Source organism: Rattus norvegicus, chromosome 10, assembly GCF_036323735.1.
Source record: "Rattus norvegicus strain BN/NHsdMcwi chromosome 10, GRCr8, whole genome shotgun sequence".
Classification (NCBI taxonomy): domain Eukaryota; kingdom Metazoa; phylum Chordata; class Mammalia; order Rodentia; family Muridae; genus Rattus; species Rattus norvegicus.
In genome coordinates, this window is record NC_086028.1 from 45,486,386 (window position 1) to 45,506,073 (window position 19,688).

General features: G+C 54.8%; 1 protein-coding gene across 6 annotated transcripts in view; it reads left to right on the top strand.

Moving 5' to 3' along the window:
• Rai1 (retinoic acid induced 1) overlaps window positions 1-19,688 on the top strand; it is a 95,000-nt gene that overhangs the window by 73,638 nt on the left and 1,674 nt on the right. For all 6 annotated transcript variants that reach the window (XM_063269004.1, XM_039085953.2, XM_039085955.2 and 3 more), the window contains 3 exons: window positions 6,443-11,963; window positions 15,193-15,286; window positions 19,469-19,518. In XM_063269004.1, coding sequence (XP_063125074.1) covers window positions 6,459-11,963; window positions 15,193-15,286; window positions 19,469-19,518 — 5,649 coding nt within the window. In that variant the 5' untranslated portion in view covers window positions 6,443-6,458. The remainder of the gene's footprint in view (window positions 1-6,442; window positions 11,964-15,192; window positions 15,287-19,468; window positions 19,519-19,688) is intronic.

Genomic DNA, 19,688 nt, shown 5'->3' on the forward strand with positions numbered 1-19,688 from the left:
CCAGGAGGGGGAGGGGTGGGGCCTCACCTGTCTCTTGTGGAATGTTACAGGGCTACCCTCTACACCACCTCTGCAAGCTGTGCTCACACCACAATCCTCCCTCTAGCTCTTGAGCTCCATCCTGCACCCAGGTCACTCACCTTGCACTTGAGTGTTTGCCTGGGCCAAGATGCTACCTTCCTCCATGGCCTGCTGCTCTGGAGAGAACATCTAGGTGCTCCTTGTTGCATTGAGTACCCACGTCCCCAGCACAAGAAGGCAGGACATGGGTGGTGTCCACTTTGTCAGTATTTCACACCTGGGACTGAGGTCAAGTGAAAGCCCACAGATGTTCCTTTTAAACTTAGCCCTGCTTAAATAACAACAATAAAAACCCTTGAGACTTGGTTAACTTTTTTTTTAAATCTGGGTGTGTTCCGTGTGTGTGTGTGTGTGTGTGTGTGTGTGTGTGTGTGTGTGTGTGTGTAAGTGTAAGAACCACTTCCAGGAGCTGGTTCTCTCCATTGTGGGTTCCAGAGGAGGAAGTCGATCACTAAGCCACTGTATCTTGCCAGCCCTGGTAACCTTTTTGAAAAGGAAAAATATCCCTACTGTACATTCTGACTTGTAACCGCTTTAAGAAAAGGCTGCTCTGGTACATTGTCACCCCCACTTCTCTTGGGACCAGTATGTACAGCCTTCCTCCAACTGTCTTCTGACGACTTTGCTCCAAAGTGGACTCTTTGTCTATCCTCAAGAACAGGCCTGTGTTTAATGTATGAGGCAGACCTGTGGCGCTAGCTGTGCCTCTCAGGCCCTGCCTGAGTACGCTGTGTCTTATCAGCTGCTGACTTCTAAGTCTGGACTTAGTTTCACAGTGTTAATGTGGCATTGGAGCATGATTCACTTGATAAATATTTATTGTTCTGGGCAGTGGGGACATGGCTATGAATAACAGGCAAAACCCCTGATCCTTTGGAACTTTCTCATTCGAGAGGAAACTAGTAATAAGGCTGAACGGTAAGTGCTCCGAAGAAGCAGAAGGGAGCAGAAGGGGTGTCATTTTAAATAACAGGGACACAGGTAGAGTCGCATGGGTGTCTTGGAGTGGTTTTCCTAGCAAAAGGGACAACTGACACAGAGGCCTTGAGGTCCGTGAAGGTGAAAGGCTTGCCCAAGGTCAAAAGCCCCAGTGGCATTTAGACAGGCTGCTGCTAGCTTAGCACTTCTTTGCTACTTCTTCCACAAGTAAGTTAAGTCCTGGTCTTTCTGGGCACATGAAGTGGAGAGGACACAGCTGTACTGATGAGTTCAGTGTTCTATAAGGAAGGCACTGCTGGGGCTTGCAGTGTGGAACCACCTGAGAGCTACCTCTAGACAGACCCCTGATCCTCAGGCCCTGTCTGTGGGTAGCACCAGTGAGGGCAGGCCAGCCTGAGCTGGACTTGATGGGCAAGGCCAGCCTTTTTTTCTTCCTTGTTTAGACAGATAGCAGTGGTGCCTTTTGTTGGATGGTCAATAAAATGACCCACAGTAGCCACAAGAGACCGACGAAGAGTAGCAGTGGAGGTCGCTACAGAGAAGACAGCCCTGATAGGCACATGACCAGCTGGACTATGGGTTTCTGCCACTGAGGGCGTCCAGCCTGTGACTACTGCATCCCAGTAGGAGATGCTGAGGAGCTGTGTCTGAGAAAGAACTGGTGCAGGCAGGGCTGATGACATGGTGGTACATCTCACTCCAGTGCCCTAGCATGGCAGGGATGGTGAGTCCGAGCCGCTTCTCACACATCCTCCAGAGAACTCAGTTTCAGCCTCTTAGGTCCCCAGCCTCAGAAGATGCTGGGTCCGGTTTTGTTTTGTTTTGTTTTGTTTTGTTTTGTTTTGTTTTGTTTTTGTTTTTGTTTTTGTTTTCCTGTGTCACCCAGGCTGACTTGTTGCAGCGTTTGGTAATTGACTTTAAGGCCCCATGAATGTTAGGCAAATACTCTACCATTGAGCGCTATGCCTAACCTGCCAGACTGGTCCTGAACTTGAGATCTGATACCCTTGCTTCAGATTCCAAATGTTGGGATCACAGGTTTATGCCACTATGTCCTGTTAATTTTCTGTTTCAGTGATGGACATACTGACTGCATGCTCGGCAAGAGTTCTAAAATGCCTGAACCACAACCCTATCTCTGCTACTTATCTCTCCGCCTGCTCTGGCTGCTCAGGACCCCAGATCTGCAGGGAGGCCGCGGGAGGCAGTGTAAAAACGATGTTACCAACATGGGGCGGTCTTGAGAGCTCGTGCTTTGGGGTAGAGCTGCCTCACCACCACCCTGTACTAAGCACATCCTTCAGTCTCTTCCTGATGCTAGCCCCTAGCCCAAGAAGTCTAGCCTAGTCTCAAAGGCCAGTGGAATCTGACTGTTCCTGTGGGTTCCATGAAGATTCATCCCTGCTTCCCAGACAAGCCCAGCCCTAAAGACTGACAGAGACCTCTGATGCCTTCTACTGACAGTTGCTTTTTGTCTCATTCCCTTTAGACAGTCTCACTGCTCCCATACTAGCTATCCTGCAAGATCAGGCAATACCTGTTTTCTCCTCCTCTTCCTTCTCTATCCCCCTTTCCCTTGTTACTGGGGTTGCAGGCTCAGCCTGCTTTGCTCAGCTTTTTTTGTATGGGTGCTGGAGTTCCAAACTCAGGCCCTCAGGCTTGTACAGCAAGCCCTCCTACTAAGCCCTCTCCCAGCCTCCAAGTCTTAACATTTATTATTCTTCCATAACTGATGGGGAGGCCCTTGGGGTCTCACCTACCCATTGCTCCATGAACATCTGTCTTTTCTCAGGATCCCTGGGCCCCATAAATACCTCCTTTCTGGTTCTGAGGCCTTGAGTGGATTAGGCTTTCAATTTTTCCTAAGCTACCAATCAGGTTCTAAACAACTGTGGGAAGGTGGGAGGACCAGTGGCTGGGGGGGCTGCTAGTGAAGAGGAAGGTGCCTCTTCCCACCTCTCCTTTCACCTGTCTCCCCTGTCCCTCAGGATGACATTCCTATAGGGCCCACTGGGAGATACCCATCTCACTGATGGGACTAATGACCCTTCACTAGAGGCTGGTTAGATACTAGGCAGGATTGCCTGCTGCGAACTAGGGTACAGCTCAGCGGTAGACCTTGCTTAGCAAGTTAAAGGCCCTGGATTTGTCCTTAGTAGCACGGAAATACAGAGCCAGACTTGCAGGCAGGGTCTGGCCTGCTGTAGAGAGGCACACAGGCAGGTGGGCGCCTGTGCATATGTCTGTCTGTCCTGAGCTCAGCCCTGCATTCTTGCTGTCATACCAGGACACTCTTTCAGGGTGGGACTTTGTGGTGTGCGGTCCAGAAGAGGGGTTTGGTCTTCAGTGTTCATCTAGGGTCACAAGCAAATCCTTTGCCCACATGAACCTCCCCTTTAGTAGTAGAAGGAACAGGATAAAACGCAAGGTCTGGTTTCATCAGTGGCAGCACCCCCTCCCCCGCAGAGGCTTTGGAGAAGGCTCTGCCTGAGGCTCAACCTCCCTCTTCCTTCCTGCACTGCTTCGTGACTGTGTTGATGGCTTGTAATGTCAAGCCCTCCTTGGCTGCTGGAATGTCAGAGGAAGTTCATCCTGATTGCAGGCACCATCAGATTCCACGAAGATCTGGCCTTGCTAGGCCCGGTACACTCTTCTATCCAGTGTCTGGAGTAAGCAGTGGTTACAAGGGTGGAGTACATGTCCCTAGGGCAACGAGGCTTGCTCTGGATTCCCATCAGCTGCATGCCAGATTCTGCCAAGCTGGATGAGGGGAAGCCTTGGCAATTTCCCAGGAGACGGGGGAGGAGCAGAAGCTGGGGCAAGGTTCCCTTCTCAAACCTTACTGCTGTTACTCCAGCCATCTCCCTTCCTCTTTCCTCCATGTTGAAAGGTCACCATCACCTATGGGGAATCCATTCTTCCATCTGCTCTCCTGATGCTGCCCATACTGGTCCTTCGCTATCTGCTTCTCATCCCTTCCATATCCTTTCCTGGTGCTCTTGAAAAATAATCATAATCACAATAATTAATAACAACAGAGCCCACTGCAAGCCTTAAAGAGGCAGCACCTATGTCCTCCTGGCAGAGCCCGCAGTACTTCTGTGGCCAGCAGCTAAGATGCCACCATGCCTCAGCCTTTGTTTCTGTCCCTCCCTCTGCCAGGGCTGGAGGGTGGTGCTGGGGCACATGTTTCTGCCTCTGTCCTCCAACAGGCACTGGGCCTCTGAGATTTTAATTGAACTGTCTTTTCTTAGAGATAGATGTTTTCCACATCCAGCTGCCTGTGTGCATCGGGAAGCCGGCCTGTAATCCTGTGTGGGAAAATTAAAAGGCACAGCAGCTGGACTGATTAGATGGGGCAGGGACAGAGCAGGCAGGGAGGGGACACTGTTCATGGCTCCCCTCCTTTTAGATAATGTCTCTGGTAATGCATTTTGGGGAATGTATTGCAAGGGCATACACACACATACATACATGCGCGTGCGCATGCACACACACACACACACACACACACACACACACACACAACTCCAGCCGTAGAAATGTTAATGATGTCCACAGGACACTCAGCAGGAAATGAGAGTGATCTGGGACTAATAAAAACCGAAATGTAATTTGTGCAGATATATGAGGGAGGCAGATGTAGCTTTCAGAGCAGTCCGGGTTTGTGTGTTCTTGGCTTATAAACACACACCCAGGACGGGCAGGGAACTGGCATTTTATGTCCTGGTCTTAGAAGTGGCCCACCAGCCATCCTGAGCAGGAGTGGCATCCACCTGCATCCAGAGTGTGCCCTGCTCTAGGAGGTAGGGCAGGAGGCACCAGGCACCACTTGGTGCTTCATCCAAAGCACAAGGACTGGAATGAAGTAGATCCAAAGGGCATGTGGGCATTGTCCTAGTGAAGGGTTAGAGACATGTGATGAGTTGGGGGTGGGATAGCAGAAGCTTTAACAATCTGGAGAGGAGGGAAGTTGTCTTAGGGGTAGCTGGGGCAGTGGAACTGCTCTGAGCTCTGGAGGCTGCCTGTCTGCCTGGGGATGCCCTGTTCAGCTGGATGGAGCCCTTTTGCCCCCTTCCTTGGGTCAATTCCCAGACAAAGGAAGGAAACCACCTTTGTGGGATCCAGACTAAAGTGAGGCTGGATCTCCCTACCAATAGCTCCCCACTCCTGCCTTTCACACCTCTGTTTCTGTGAGCACATACCTCCTCCCCCACGTTTAGTTCCCAACAAAGCAAAACCCTGAAGGCTTTGTGGTCTGTGGCAGACCACTCCTCCATATTAGTGTGTTTTGGGACAAGAACTAGAAAGTCCAGTTCTCTCCTAGGGGCTTGGGCTGCTCAGACCCAGAGAGCTTGGACCTCCTGCCTTCAGCCTGCGTGGTGGCTTGGTAAACCCTGAGGCTGTGGGATGCAGGGCCAATAGCCAGCCTTCTTTGTGATTTCTCCAGAGCTTGGGGGCATTCCTTTTTTTTTTTCACCACTGAGGATTTGCTGGGGTAACCAAAGCCAGTCAGCTGAAGGAAGCTAGCAGAGATGCACAAGCCTGGGTTCTGACTCTGCACAAAAGCCTCTGGAACACCTGCCCCTGGCTCCCATATCAGTGCTGTCTGACCTGGGAAAGTTGGGAGTGGCTCAGCAGGGAGGGACTGAGAGGAGGAAGGGTAGAATGCTCTCCAGTGGCCAGGGGACTATGTCTTTGTCCCCCATTAGTATGCATCCCCACACTCTGGACTACATAATCTGTTTATGCACCTATGATCCCGAGAACAGGAGGCAGGTGCTACCATCCTTCATCCCCAGGAGTCAGAGGAGGGGGTGCTTTATGTGGACAGTTGGCTTAGCAGCCCCCAGTCAACATCTGCCAGAAGGGACAGAGTCCAGATGGCAGTGCAGGGGAGGAGGGTATGAACGTGCGTACATGTGCTGATAGGTCCTCTGTACATGTGTGGATCCCTGTGTGGCAGTTACTGCAGGTCTGGAAAGCAGCCTCTCCTCAACTGGGGAGGGGGTCCTCACGGGTACCCGGTGTGGCTGAGTCATGCTTAAGTACGGCTACACAAAGACTAAGATGATGGGATCCAGCAGGGCCCCTGGGAACAGTGGAATTGCTCTGCTAAATGATTTTGAGCTGTCTACAAGGGCTGGGCGTGGTAATACAGACAAGCCGAGAAAGGAGGAGCTGGCAAGAGGGGCCTGGAGTGGCCATTCACTGCGACTTGATCTGCGCGGCCTGTTTGGACTATCCATTTCAGTGGGAGCTCAGGGCGGAAGCAGGATATCAGAACACACCTCTCAGACCCAGAGGCTGTCAGTATGTGCACAGCTGGTGGGAAGGTGGCGGGGAGGGATGCTGGCGGAGACAGAGTAAACCGTGGCCCTTCTGAATTGTTTTCCCTCTGCACCATCCTTTCTCTTCACAGATAACCAGCCCGAGTCATGCAGTCTTTTCGAGAAAGGTGTGGTTTCCATGGCAAACAGCAAAACTACCCACAGACCTCACAGGAGACATCGCGTCTGGAGAACTACAGGCAGCCGGGTCAGGCTGGGCTAAGCTGTGATCGACAGCGGCTGCTGGCCAAGGACTATTACAACCCTCAGCCCTATACAGGCTATGAGGGCGGCACTGGTACACCTGCAGGCACAGTGGCCACAGCAGCTGCAGACAAGTACCACCGAGGCAACAAGTCCCTGCAGGGGAGGCCAGCTTTCCCCAGCTATGTTCAAGACAGCAGCCCCTACCCAGGGCGCTACTCTGGTGAGGAGGGGCTTCAGACCTGGGGCAGCCCACAGCCACCACCTCCGCAGCCACAGCCTCTGCCAGGGGCAGTGAGCAAGTACGAGGAGAACTTGATGAAGAAGACAGTGGTGCCTCCAAACAGGCAGTACCCTGAGCAGGGCCCCCAACTTCCCTTCCGGACTCACGGCCTGCATGTCCCACCACCGCAGCCTCAGCAGCCCCTGGCTTACCCCAAACTCCAAAGGCAGAAACCACAGAATGACCTTGCCTCCCCTCTGCCCTTCCCCCAGGGCAGCCACTTTCCCCAGCATTCCCAGTCCTTCCCTACCTCCTCCACTTATGCCCCAACAGTGCAGGGTGGTGGGCAGGGGGCCCACTCATACAAGAGCTGCACAGCACCATCTGCCCAGCCTCATGACAGGCCGATGAGTGCCAATGCGAGCCTGGCTCCAGGGCAACGGGTCCAGAATCTTCACGCTTACCAGCCGGGCCGCCTTGGCTATGAGCAGCAGCAGCAAGCACTTCAAGGCCGGCACCACACCCAGGAAACACTCCACTACCAGAACCTCGCCAAGTACCAACACTATGGACAGCAAGGCCAGGGCTACTGTCCAGCGGACACAGCTGTCAGGACTCCGGAACAGTATTACCAGACCTTCAGCCCTAGCTCCAGCCACTCCCCTGCACGCTCCGTGGGTCGCTCCCCTTCCTACAGCTCCACCCCGTCACCACTGATGCCCAATCTGGAGAACTTCCCTTATAGCCAGCAGCCGCTTAGTACTGGGGCCTTCCCCACAGGCATCACAGACCACAGCCACTTTATGCCCCTGCTCAACCCGTCCCCAACAGATGCTGCCAGCTCTGTGGACCCCCAGGTCAGCAACTGCAAGCCCCTGCAAAAGGAGAAGCTTCCTGACAACTTGCTGTCAGATCTCAGCCTGCAGAGTCTCACAGCGCTCACCTCACAGGTAGAAAACATCTCCAATACTGTGCAACAGCTCTTGCTGTCCAAAGCTACCATACCACAGAAGAAAGGGGTCAAGAACCTTGTGTCTAGGACTCCAGAGCAGCACAAAAGCCAGCATTGTAGCCCAGAGGGCAGTGGCTACTCAGCTGAGCCAGCAGGCACACCACTGTCTGAGCCACCAAGTAGCACACCACAGTCCACTCATGCTGAACCACAAGACACTGACTACCTGAGTGGCTCTGAGGACCCACTAGAGCGCAGCTTCCTCTACTGCAGCCAGGCCCGGGGCAGTCCTGCCAGAGTCAACAGCAACTCTAAGGCCAAGCCTGAGTCTGTGTCCACCTGTTCTGTGACCTCACCTGATGACATGTCCACCAAGTCTGACGACTCTTTCCAGAGCCTGCACAGTACTCTGCCACTGGATAGCTTCTCCAAATTTGTGGCAGGCGAGCGGGACTGTCCACGGCTGCTGCTCAGTGCCCTGGCACAGGAAGATCTGGCCTCTGAGATCCTGGGACTGCAGGAAGCCATTGTTGAGAAGGCTGACAAGGCCTGGGCTGAGGCTTCCAGCCTGCCCAAGGACAATGGCAAGCCACCCTTCTCACTGGAGAACCACAGCACTTGCCTGGACACTGTGGCTAAGACATCATGGTCACAGCCGGGGGAGCCAGAAGCCCTACCTGAGCCCCTGCAGCTGGACAAGGGGGGCAGCACCAAGGACTTCAGCCCGGGGCTATTTGAAGACCCCTCTGTGGCCTTTGCCACCACTGACCCGAAGAAAACAACCAGTCCCCTGTCCTTTGGCACCAAACCTTTGCTTGGGACTGCCACTCCTGACCCCACCACGGCAGCATTTGACTGCTTTCCAGATACAACCACTGCCAGCTCAGTGGATGGTGCCAACCCCTTTGCCTGGCCAGAGGAGAACCTGGGCGATGCTTGTCCTCGCTGGGGCCTCCACCCTGGTGAGCTTACCAAGGGCTTGGAGCAGGGTGCAAAAGCCTCAGACAGTGTGGGCAAGGCAGATGCACACGAGACCTCTGCCTGCTTGGGCTTCCAGGAAGAGCATGCCATCGGGAAGCCAGCAGCTGCACTGTCTGGGGACTTCAAGCAGCAGGAGGCAGATGGGGTAAAAGAGGAAGTGGGTGGGTTGCTGCAGTGCCCCGAGGTGGGCAAGGCCGACCAGTGGCTGGAGGATAGCCGGCATTGCTGTTCCTCCGCTGACTTTGGGGACCTGCCACTGTTGCCACCCCCTGGCAGGAAGGAGGATCTGGAAGCTGAAGAGGAATACTCTTCGCTATGTGAACTGCTGGGGAGCCCTGAGCAGAGGCCCAGCCTGCAGGACCCACTGTCCCCCAAGGCCCCTCTGATTTGTACCAAGGAGGAAGCAGAGGAGGTACTAGATACCAAGGCTGGCTGGGCCTCTCCGTGCCACCTCTCTGGGGAGCCCGCAGTCCTTCTGGGCCCCTCCGTGGGTGCCGAATCAAAGGTCCAAAGCTGGTTTGAATCTTCCCTGTCACATATGAAGCCAGGAGAAGGGCCAGAGCTGGAGAGAGCTCCAGGTAGCGCCAGCACTTCACAGGGCTCCTTGGCCCCAAAGCCTAACACGCCCGCCGTACCCGAGGGACCCATTGCGAAGAAAGAGCCTGTGCCACGGGGTAAAAGTTTACGGAGCCGGCGAGTACACCGGGGGCTGCCTGAGGCGGAAGACTCTCCATGCAGGGCGCCAGCACTTCCCAAAGACCTCTTGCTCCCAGAGTCCTGCACGGGGCCCCCACAGGGTCAGGCAGAGGGGGCCGGGGCCCCAGGCCGGGGACTGTCAGAAGGGCTCCCCAGAATGTGTACCCGTTCTCTCACAGCTCTGAGTGAGCCCCAAACTCCTGGACCTCCAGGCCTGACTACCACCCCCACACCTCCTGACAAACTGGGAGGAAAACAGCGAGCTGCCTTCAAGTCTGGTAAGCGGGTAGGAAAACCGTCACCCAAGGCTGCATCCAGCCCCAGCAACCCTGCTGCCCTGCCTGTTGCCTCAGACAGCAGCCCCATGGGCTCCAAAACCAAGGAGCCAGACTCTCCCGGCATGCCTGGCAAGGACCAGCGGTCCATGGTCCTCCGGTCTCGCACCAAACCCCAGCAGGTCTTCCATGCCAAACGGCGGCGGCCCTCAGAGAGCAGGATCCCAGACTGCCGTCCCACCAAGAAGCCCCCTGCTAACAACCATTTACCCACTGCATTCAAGGTCTCCAGTGGGCCCCAGAAGGAAGGTCGGATGAGCCAGCGGGGCAAAGTACCCAAGCCCGGTACAGGGAGCAAGCTTTCAGATAGGCCTCTCCACACACTCAAAAGGAAGTCAGCTTTCATGGCACCTGTCCCTGCCAAAAAGCGGAGCCTCATCCTGCGAAGCAACAATGGAAGTGGGGTAGATGGGAGGGAGGAAAGGGCTGAGAGCTCCCCTGGCCTCTTAAGGAGGATGGCCTCACCCCAGAGGGCCAGACCCAGGGGCAGTGGGGAGCCACCCCCACCCCCACCCCTAGAGCCACCTGCTGCATGCCTGGGGTTGGCTACACAATCATCCCTGCCCAGTGCTGTGAGGACCAAGGTGCTGCCACCCCGAAAGGGCCGTGGCCTCAAGCTGGAGGCCATAGTACAGAAGATCACCTCACCTGGTCTCAAGAAACTTGCATGCAGAGTGGCAGGGGCCCCTCCTGGGACACCCCGGAGCCCTGCCCTACCTGAGAAACGTTCAGGGGGCAGTCCAGCTGGGGCAGAAGAGGGTGTAGGAGGAATGGGTGCAGGGCAAATGCTACCAGCAGCTTCGGGAGCTGACCCATTGTGCAGAAACCCAGCCAGCAGCAGGTCCCTAAAAGGTAAACTCTTGAATAGTAAGAAGCTGTCCTCTGCTGCTGACTGCCCCAAAGCTGAGGCCTTCATGTCCCCGGAGACCCTCCCATCCCTAGGGACTGCCCGGGCACCGAAGAAAAGGAGCCGGAAAGGCAGGACTGGGGCCTTGGGACCCTCCAAAGGTCCATTGGAGAAGCGGCCCTGTCCTGGCCAAGCTCTGATCCTCGCTCCCCACGACAGGGCCAGCAGCACTCAGGGCGGAGGTGAGGACAACTCCAGTGGAGGAGGCAAGAAGCCAAAGACAGAGGAGCTGGGACTGGCCTCCCAGCCCCCAGAAGGCCGGCCCTGCCAGCCCCAGACAAGGGCACAGAAGCAGCCAGGCCAAGCCAGCTATAGCAGCTATTCAAAGCGGAAGCGCCTCAGCCGTGGCCGAGGAAAGGCCACCCATGCTTCACCCTGTAAAGGCCGTGCCACTCGGAGAAGGCAGCAGCAGGTACTGCCCCTGGATCCTGCAGAGCCTGAAATCCGACTCAAATACATTTCTTCTTGCAAGAGGCTGAGGGCAGACAGCCGCACCCCAGCCTTCTCGCCCTTTGTGCGGGTGGAGAAGCGAGATGCATACACCACCATATGCACTGTTGTCAACTCCCCAGGGGATGAGCCGAAGCCTCACTGGAAGCCATCCTCTGTTGCCTCCTCTTCCACCTCCTCCTCAGAACCAGCTGGGGCTTCTCTGACCACATTCCCTGGAGGCTCTGTGCTACAGCTGAGGCCCTCCCTGCCCCTCTCCTCCACCATGCATCTGGGGCCGGTGGTGTCCAAGGCCCTAAGTACCTCTTGCCTTGTCTGCTGCCTCTGCCAAAACCCGGCCAATTTCAAGGACCTTGGGGACCTCTGTGGTCCCTACTACCCTGAACACTGCCTCCCAAAAAAGAAGCCAAAACTCAAGGAGAAGGTACGGCTGGAGGGCACCTTGGAGGAGGCCTCTCTGCCTCTGGAGAGAACACTCAAAGGCCTGGAATGTGCAGCCAGCACCACGGCTGCCACCCCTACCACAACCACCATCACTACCACCACAACCCTGGGGAGGCTGTCCAGGCCTGATGGCCCAGCCGACCCTGCCAAGCAGGGTTCCCTGCGCACCAGTGCCCGGGGCCTGTCAAGGCGGCTGCAGAGTTGCTATTGCTGTGATGGTCAGGGGGACGGGGGTGAGGAGGTGGCCCCAGCTGACAAGAGCCGCAAACATGAATGCAGCAAAGAGGCCCCTGCAGAACCTGGTGGGGACACCCAAGAGCACTGGGTACATGAGGCCTGTGCTGTGTGGACCAGCGGGGTGTACCTGGTGGCCGGGAAGCTCTTTGGGCTGCAGGAGGCCATGAAAGTAGCTGTGGACATGGTAAGAAGCTAGACAGCTGGGGTGGGATAGGGGTTTTGAAGCACCAACAGGCTGGCTGAAGTGTCTCCAGGCCTTTATTGTGGGTTACTCCTGCCCATGGCCAAAGAGTACAGCCTGGAGTCCCTTGAGGGAATATGGAGGCCAGTTGAAGCACACCTGGGGCTACAGCAGGACACATTTACCCATCTTGTCTCAGGGTATGTGTTACAGTTTCTATGCTCCACGGGGCCCAGCGGAACACGCTCTCCACACATACTACCCCAAACCAGAGTTGCTGGGTCCTTCTGGAGTTGAATGCCAAGATAGCCTGGTTTCCCCCTGAACTGAGACATAGGGTATAGCTTCTAAACAGCGTGTGGCTAAGGCGTGGGACCCTGGTCCTGGGCAACCCTGGCTTACCTGGCCACAGAAGCCCTGAAGCTCCAGTTTTAAGCCATCCATCCCTTCAGAGAACGTTGGACTGCAGCATGCACTGCCCTCCACCCATGTGGGGCCAGGTGACAGGACCTAGCACATTTACACCTATTGACCTTTAAGGCTATCTCTGGGATCACAGGTCTGGGAAGGAGAAAGCATTCTGAGCCATGGCTGCAGCTAAGGTTCCTCAGGCCAAGGAGACTGGCAGAGGCCACTTCAGAGCCCATGTTCCCTGAAGTTTTGGCCTCAGGGCAGCAAGGCCACCTCTTGCCTCTGCAGATTCTGCCCTGGCTCCGAGCAGTGAGGCTCCAGGCCCACTCCTCCACACTGGTTCCCACTGGGTAGCCATACCAGTTCTGTTGGTCTCCCCCTCCCCCTTTCTTCCGTCAGCACACTGTGGGCAGCTGAGCCTAGAGGACCCCGGCTGTCCAGTCCCGCCCGCCCCCCATACTTTCCCGTCCCAGCTCTTGAGGAGCATTCTGCCCAGTCAGGCCCCACCTTTGGCCTTGGGGACCACTGCAGATGCTCTTGGCTCCAGGCTTCAGGCACTCACTGCCCATGGTGACGACTATAGGATCTCTTTGGGCCCTGTTGTCTGCCCACCTTGGTGAGAAGGGCCCGAGAGACACGACATCACAGCTTTCAGTACCTCAGCCAGTTGATGCAGCAGGCAAGACGCCTGTCACACATGGTCCCGGACCTCTGTCCTCTTCCCACCTGTCACTGATTCCATAGTAGCTCTATCTTCAGGGCTACCTTAAAATAATCTCATCCCTCCATTAGACAGTAAGAAGCATGGGGCTGGAGAGATGGCCCAGCGGGGTTAAGAGCACCGGCTGCTCCTCCAGAGGTCCTGGGTTCAATTCCCAGCACCCACACAGCAGCTTACAACTCTGTGTAACTCCAGTTCCAGGTCATCTGACACTTTCACACAGACATACAGTAGGCAAAACACCAATACATGTAAATAAAAAAATGATTTTTTTAAAAAAAAAGAAGAAAAAAAAGACAATCCAAGCCTGGGCAGAACACCTGTCCAGCTGGTCGCCCTGGCCCTGCACCGTCCAGGGCTTCTTGGGGGCCCAGGGCTGGCACCAAGTCATCTCATGTTCCCAACCTGACATAAACAAGGAGAAACTTGCTGAGTGCCGGGAAAGACCCCTGTACCCCAGCTCGGCCCGTGCCTCTGGCCTCTTCCCCATGCTGCCACCCACAGAGTCAACTCTGCCACACCTCAGGCTAACAGGGAAGGCCAAGAGGCCCTCACTGGACAGGGTTGGCTGCATGATGAAGGCTCTTCCCTGTCAGAGGTGCTAGTCTCTGGGACCTACTGTCACTGTTCCCCACAGTCACAGGCCCATGACATGGCCGCCTAGAATATGTTAGAGAATAGACTCCGGTTTCCCAGGTCCCCTGGAGAATGACCTACATGGTTCTGTGGTTCAGCCCATTGCCTCAGTGGCTTGGTACTACTCTCCCCAGGAACCAGGCAGACCCTGGTTCAGATATATCTCCAGAAGAACTTGTTTCCTCTGCAACCCCCAGAGTGCCAGCACCCATGCAGTACACTGGCCAGGTCCGGTCTTTCCTGTCATCCACCGTCCCCCGCTATCACAATACTTCCAGGTCTTGGCCACTCAGGCCACCTACGTCCCTAGGCTCAGTGGCTTGGCTAAATCACCCTCAGGAGACTGGTGGCCTCTGATGTTGGTGCCGGTAAGGGAACTGGGGACAAGACAATAGTCTTCATCCTTCCGTGCTTTCGCCTCTTCATGTCTGCAACAGAGCCATGCCTCAGGAGTCGCTTGGGACTCTGCCCCAGGCAGCCCCATGAGAGTCTTGCAATGCTCCTAAGGCCATTGTGAGGGAGACTTGGTCTCACTGGAGTCAGCACTTGTGCTTCCTTCGATGCCTTAACAGATGGACCTGAGGCTGTAGGTCCTTGGGTGACTTACCCAGAGCCCCTGCTTTAATGCCTTCCTCTTGTGTTACCCCTCCCTGCTGGCCACTCCAACTACAGAGCATTAGAAACAACCCACCCTGTAAGGGCAGCCCGGGCCTGCTGGACTGCAGCTCAGGATCTACCTGGAACTTTGAGCCCATGGGTGATTCCCAGCTCTGTTTTCTCTGGCCTAGAGAAGTTCATACCTGGCACCAAGTGCACTGTTACCACAGTGCTTAGCCTCTGAGCCTGCTGTGTCCTCTGCTTCCTTCCTGCCCACTGTGGTGACAGGCTGGGGAACAGGGATGGCCAAGGCGCATCTTTATCTTTTCCTGGGCCAAGTTTTGGCATCAATCTTCCATTAGACTTTGTCTTGTCATAGCCTCTGAGCCCAGCAAAAGTCAGGGGCTGGACATATTCTTGGGGTGGGGCGGGTCATCAGATTCACTTGAAATCAGCCTCTTGGGGGTCATATGTCAGTTCCTCCCCAGCTCACGTCTATGCATCTGCCACCACTGGGTAGAGTGCATTTTGCCTGCTCTCACATGAAAGGGACCTATCTCGCCATCTGGAAAGTGGAGGTCAGTGAAAGCCACTTCCCCTGTGTCTGCCAGAAGGAGCCAGTGGCTGCAGACACCAGAGTCCACATGGAAGCAGTACCTGACAGATGGTGGCTGCCAGCCATGGCCACTGTGGTGACTAGCACCACCAGCCCAAGAGGGTCCCCCGTGCAGTGTGCCAGCCCAGGAGGTGGCAGAGGGCCAACCCTTGAGGGCATATCCCTCAGTGCTGCACTGCATGCCATCCTGGCGGAAGTGCTGCTGGGCCTGTCTGGAACACAAGGACTCACTTGCCTTCCTCTCTCTTCAGCCATGTACCAGCTGTCATGAGTCCGGAGCAACCATCTCGTGCTCCTATGAAGGCTGCACCCACACCTACCACTACCCATGTGCCAATGACACAGGTAAGAGCTGGCTCTGGGGGCCTGGGGACAGCTGTTTCAACCCAGACCCCATGTGACTCCCAGGGCATTCACCTGCCTCAGCAACTTTATCTCTCCGTCTCTTCGCCTCTGCTACATTTTGCTGTGGAGATGGGTGCGTCAGTCCCTACTTTGGATTTGGAGGACTTCTGGAGCTCTGAAGGGAGACAGACACATAAATGGTAGAAGGGAGGTCTGAGCAAAGAGCTCAGAAAGGGACGTGGATGGCATGGGCTCTAAGAATGAGTAGGAGTATATGACAGAAAGAGAAAGGTTAGACACAGGCTGAACCCAAATGAGTGTGTGTGGCTCCTTGTACATTGTGGGCAAGCATCATGTGCTCCACACAGGATGTCTCCATAGCAACCACATTGCCCAAGTTCAGGGACACCATCCCCAGCACTTACTACAGGAAAATAAAACTAGGGGAATTAGGATCGAAGTGGAGACAGAGCAGCTTAGTGTGTCGGCTGTCAGGACTCAGTGTGCAAAGTGGAGCAGGTCTGTGTGGTCTATGGCTGGCCCCCTTCCTACTTATTTACTGTGGGCCACAGGACCTGGAAGCCCAGTCTTCTCCATTCAGGGCACTCAAGCACTTGTCTATAAGAAAAGCATCTACTCACTGGGGATGGCGACACCACTCTTGCCCAGGATCAGCAAGAACTTGGTGGCTCTCCCTGGGCCTGTCATACAGTCTCTGTACTTAGGCCCCATCCGCAGAGCTGGACTGTGATTGGCTCTTCAGTGTCGCAGCAGGTTAAACTCACTCTCCAGGAGGCGCAGCCACACAGATCAGAGGCTGTCTCTCCCCTCCATCCCTCTCAGCTCCGGCCTGTTCACTCATCCCAGCCTGAGCAGTCACCAGTGTCCTTTCTGCCTTCTGGATCCTGGGCCAGCATTAGCCACAGCCAACAGTCTTGGTGGGACTGAGCTGCTAACACTCACTAGAAAGGGATGGTGGGTACCAGATTGGGTCCTCACTAGCTCTGTCCCCCATCAGCATGGTAACCTGTGTAGAATGTGAACTTAACCTAAGTGCATGGCCTCACTCCCCATCCAACCAACCCCAGCCAACGTCTGGGGCTTTCTGTGTTCTCTCCGACTCCAGGCCGAGCCAGCTTCCCCAGGGGCTCAACCTGAAGGGGACAGCCATGTTCTGCTACAGTAATAACCTCGATGTCTAGTGACTTCTCTGTTGCTGTGATAAGACACTGACAAAAGGGGTTGGGGAAGGAAAGATTTTGGCTCACAGTCCCAAGTCATCACAGTAGGGATACAACAGGCACGTAAGGGAGCTGGTCACACTACAGCAGTAAAGAGGCAGAGAGGAACCAGGCATGGTGGGACACTCCTTTAATCCCAGCACTTGGGAGACAGAGGCAGGAAGATGTCTTTTGAGTTTAAAGCCAACCTGGTCTACATAGCCAGTTGCAGGCCAGCCAGGGCTGTACAGCTTAGACGGCTGGGCAGTTAAGGAGCTCTTGCAGAGGTTCCAAGCTCAGTTCCCAGCACCCACATAGCAGTGACCTACAAATCCAGTTCCAGTGGATCTGATGCCCTCTTCTGGCTTCTGTGGGTACTGCATTGATGTGCACAAATACATACATATACATATATACACATACTTAAAAAATTAAACTTAAGGGGTTGGGGATTTAGCTCAGTGGTAGAGCGCTTGCCTAGGAAGCGCAAGGCCCTGGGTTCGGTCCCCAGCTCCAAAAAAAAAGAACCAAAAAAAAAAAAATTAAACTTCAGCCAGGCGTGGTGGCACATGCCTTCATCCCAGCATTTGGAAGGCAAAGGCAAACAGATCTTTAAGTTCAAGGCCCGACTGGGCTACAGAATGAATTCTAGACCAGCCACGACTGCATAACCCTCCTACCCCCATCCCAGTGCACAGAGAGTAACAACAATAACTTTTTTTAAAAAAAGTAGCAACAGACAATAGATCTCACTGCAATCGGCCTAATCAGGATGCTCCCTCACGGGGCTGGAAAGGCAGGTGCACCAACTGCCTTTTAACAATCAGAAATTCCCTTTCCAGGACATCTTCTGTCCTTTTTTGGCCTCCACTGGCACCGGGCACACACGGTACATAGATCTACACTTCGGCCAAAACAGCCATAAATGTAATTTAAAAAACAAACAAGATAACCAGTCCCTCACAGGCATTCCCAGAGGCCCATTTTCCAGGTTATTTTAAATTCTTCCTAGCTGACAATGGACAGTATTCACATCTGATCAGGAGATAGTGGGCTTGTAAAGAAAGCCTTTCTGTCTGAGCCGGGAGGAGTCTGGGGAAGGTTCCAGACAGGTGACATTGGAGCCGGGCCCCAAACGTTTGTCAGATGCGTTAAGCCATGGCTGGTTAGTACAGGATTGTAGACCAGCCTTGAGCACTTAACAGAAATCTAAGACTCGCCAAGTCTGCGGCCAAAAGGGGCCTGGGTGGGGATAAGACCTCGGCAGGATAGACTGATGGGCTGTCCCAGCAGGGGAGAGCGCTCATCTGGTAAAGGTGGACCCAACCATACATTGTCAAGACGGCTGGACAGAATTCACAGGCCTTACAGTGGGAGTGCCTGGTTTCTCACTTTACATTGTCCATCTGGCCAGGGCTAGCAGGGGAAGATTGGGCATTTAGTAGTGGAGTCAAGCTCCTGACCCTTCCATACCTAGTTTAGTGCCTTTTTAATACTGTCTGCTTCGGGTGGGTGGCCTAGAACATCCCCTGACAGCAGCAGGGCCCTGTAATAAGGCTTGAAACCTGTGTTTTGTTGGCCAAAGGTGGGTCACCCGCATAGCTCAGATTCAAAGGGTGGGTGAGGACTACAGAGCCAGGTAGCTAAGGTGGGGCACAATAGGGAGCACCTGCCATTGGGCTTCTGACCTCAGCACCAGGGTGGGGGTGGGGGACACCTCTGAACAGCTGTCAGGGAGGTAGAGCCCTGGGAACCAGCAGTCATGGCAAATGATAAGGCCAGAGTGCCTAGCCACATGGCTAGGGTACAGGAACAGTTCACCACATGGGGCCAGCCACTCTGAGGGTCCTCAGGCTCCTAGGTTGCTAGAGACAACGGGAAATCCCCTTCTGCCCCACTCCCAAGAGCATAGCAGCTATAGCACAGGGTTCAGTTTGAACATCTGTATCCAGTCCCAAAGCCGGCGTCCCATCCCCACCCCCAGTTCCTGCTCTCAGCTGCTGAGTGACTGGGGGCTGACTGGGAAATAGCAACCCCCGACTGTTAGCAACCACCTCGTTTAGATTATATCTAAACCTAGGCCCAGCATAACCCCAGAGCCAAATGTGTGTGCCGGAGTACACCTGTCTCCAGCAGTTGGCCCCAGAAGACCTCTCCTGCGGCTTTCTCAGGTGACATACATCTCCCTCCTCTCTGGGTGGAGAAGAGGGAAGAAAACACAGGCAGGTTCTGTGGCATCCCTAGTGTGAGATGAGAGACAGTGTCTGGGAAGGTGGCAGAGAGGGGAGCAAAGATGGGCCCAGGAAGGCCAGTGGGTGGAGGGGACACCCAGAGGGGTTCTGATGGCCGCTGGCAGTCTTGTGGTAGCAGCACACTGCCCTGGGAAGGCATGGAGAGACCGGCTTGCTTAGCCATCCTCTCTGGACATCTGGGATTCATCTAGACCAGGACCTTGTGACCTCCTACTGCTGTCTCTTAAGAATAAGCCCTTCTATGTGGAACACTTCCTCTGAATGTGAAGAAGGATCATGACAGCACACAGTAGGTGACATTGTGACTAATCTTCAATATAGAGGCTGAGATTCGGTAGCTGATATTCCACTCAGGACCTGAAATTCCACTCCCCAGTTGTCAGTCACCCAAGCAGTCATGGGTGCTTTCTGAGTGTGGGCCTCTCCTGACCATTGTACGGGAGGTTGGGACAGGAGTGGGCATGTCTGGGAATGAGAATTCCTTCTGCTTGGGAGAGACCTGAGTAGCAGGAAGATGGCCTTGTAGCAGTGGACCAGAGGGTGTCTAGGAGTGGAGGGCAGGAAGGGAAATACCAGGGTAGAGGCAGAGGGGCTGTACCTCTGGGTGTGGTTTGGACTAATGAGGGTTCTGAGCAGAAACTGGGTGCTCAGAGTCAACACTGGCAGCTGGCCTACCCTGCATCACCACAGAGACTTTTCTTTGCTCACAGGTTGCACGTTCATTGAGGAGAATTTTACTTTGAAGTGCCCCAAACATAAGGTAGGTGAACAGGCTCCCGGGAGAAAGTACTCCCTACCCAACCCAGTTTCTCCCTGCCCTGCCAGAGGATAGGGAGAGGCACAGCCAGGGTCCTAAAGTCATTTTGCCATGGCCTAGGGTGGATTGCAGGGTTCTTGTGGAAGGGCAGGGTTGGTAGCGATTGACTGGCA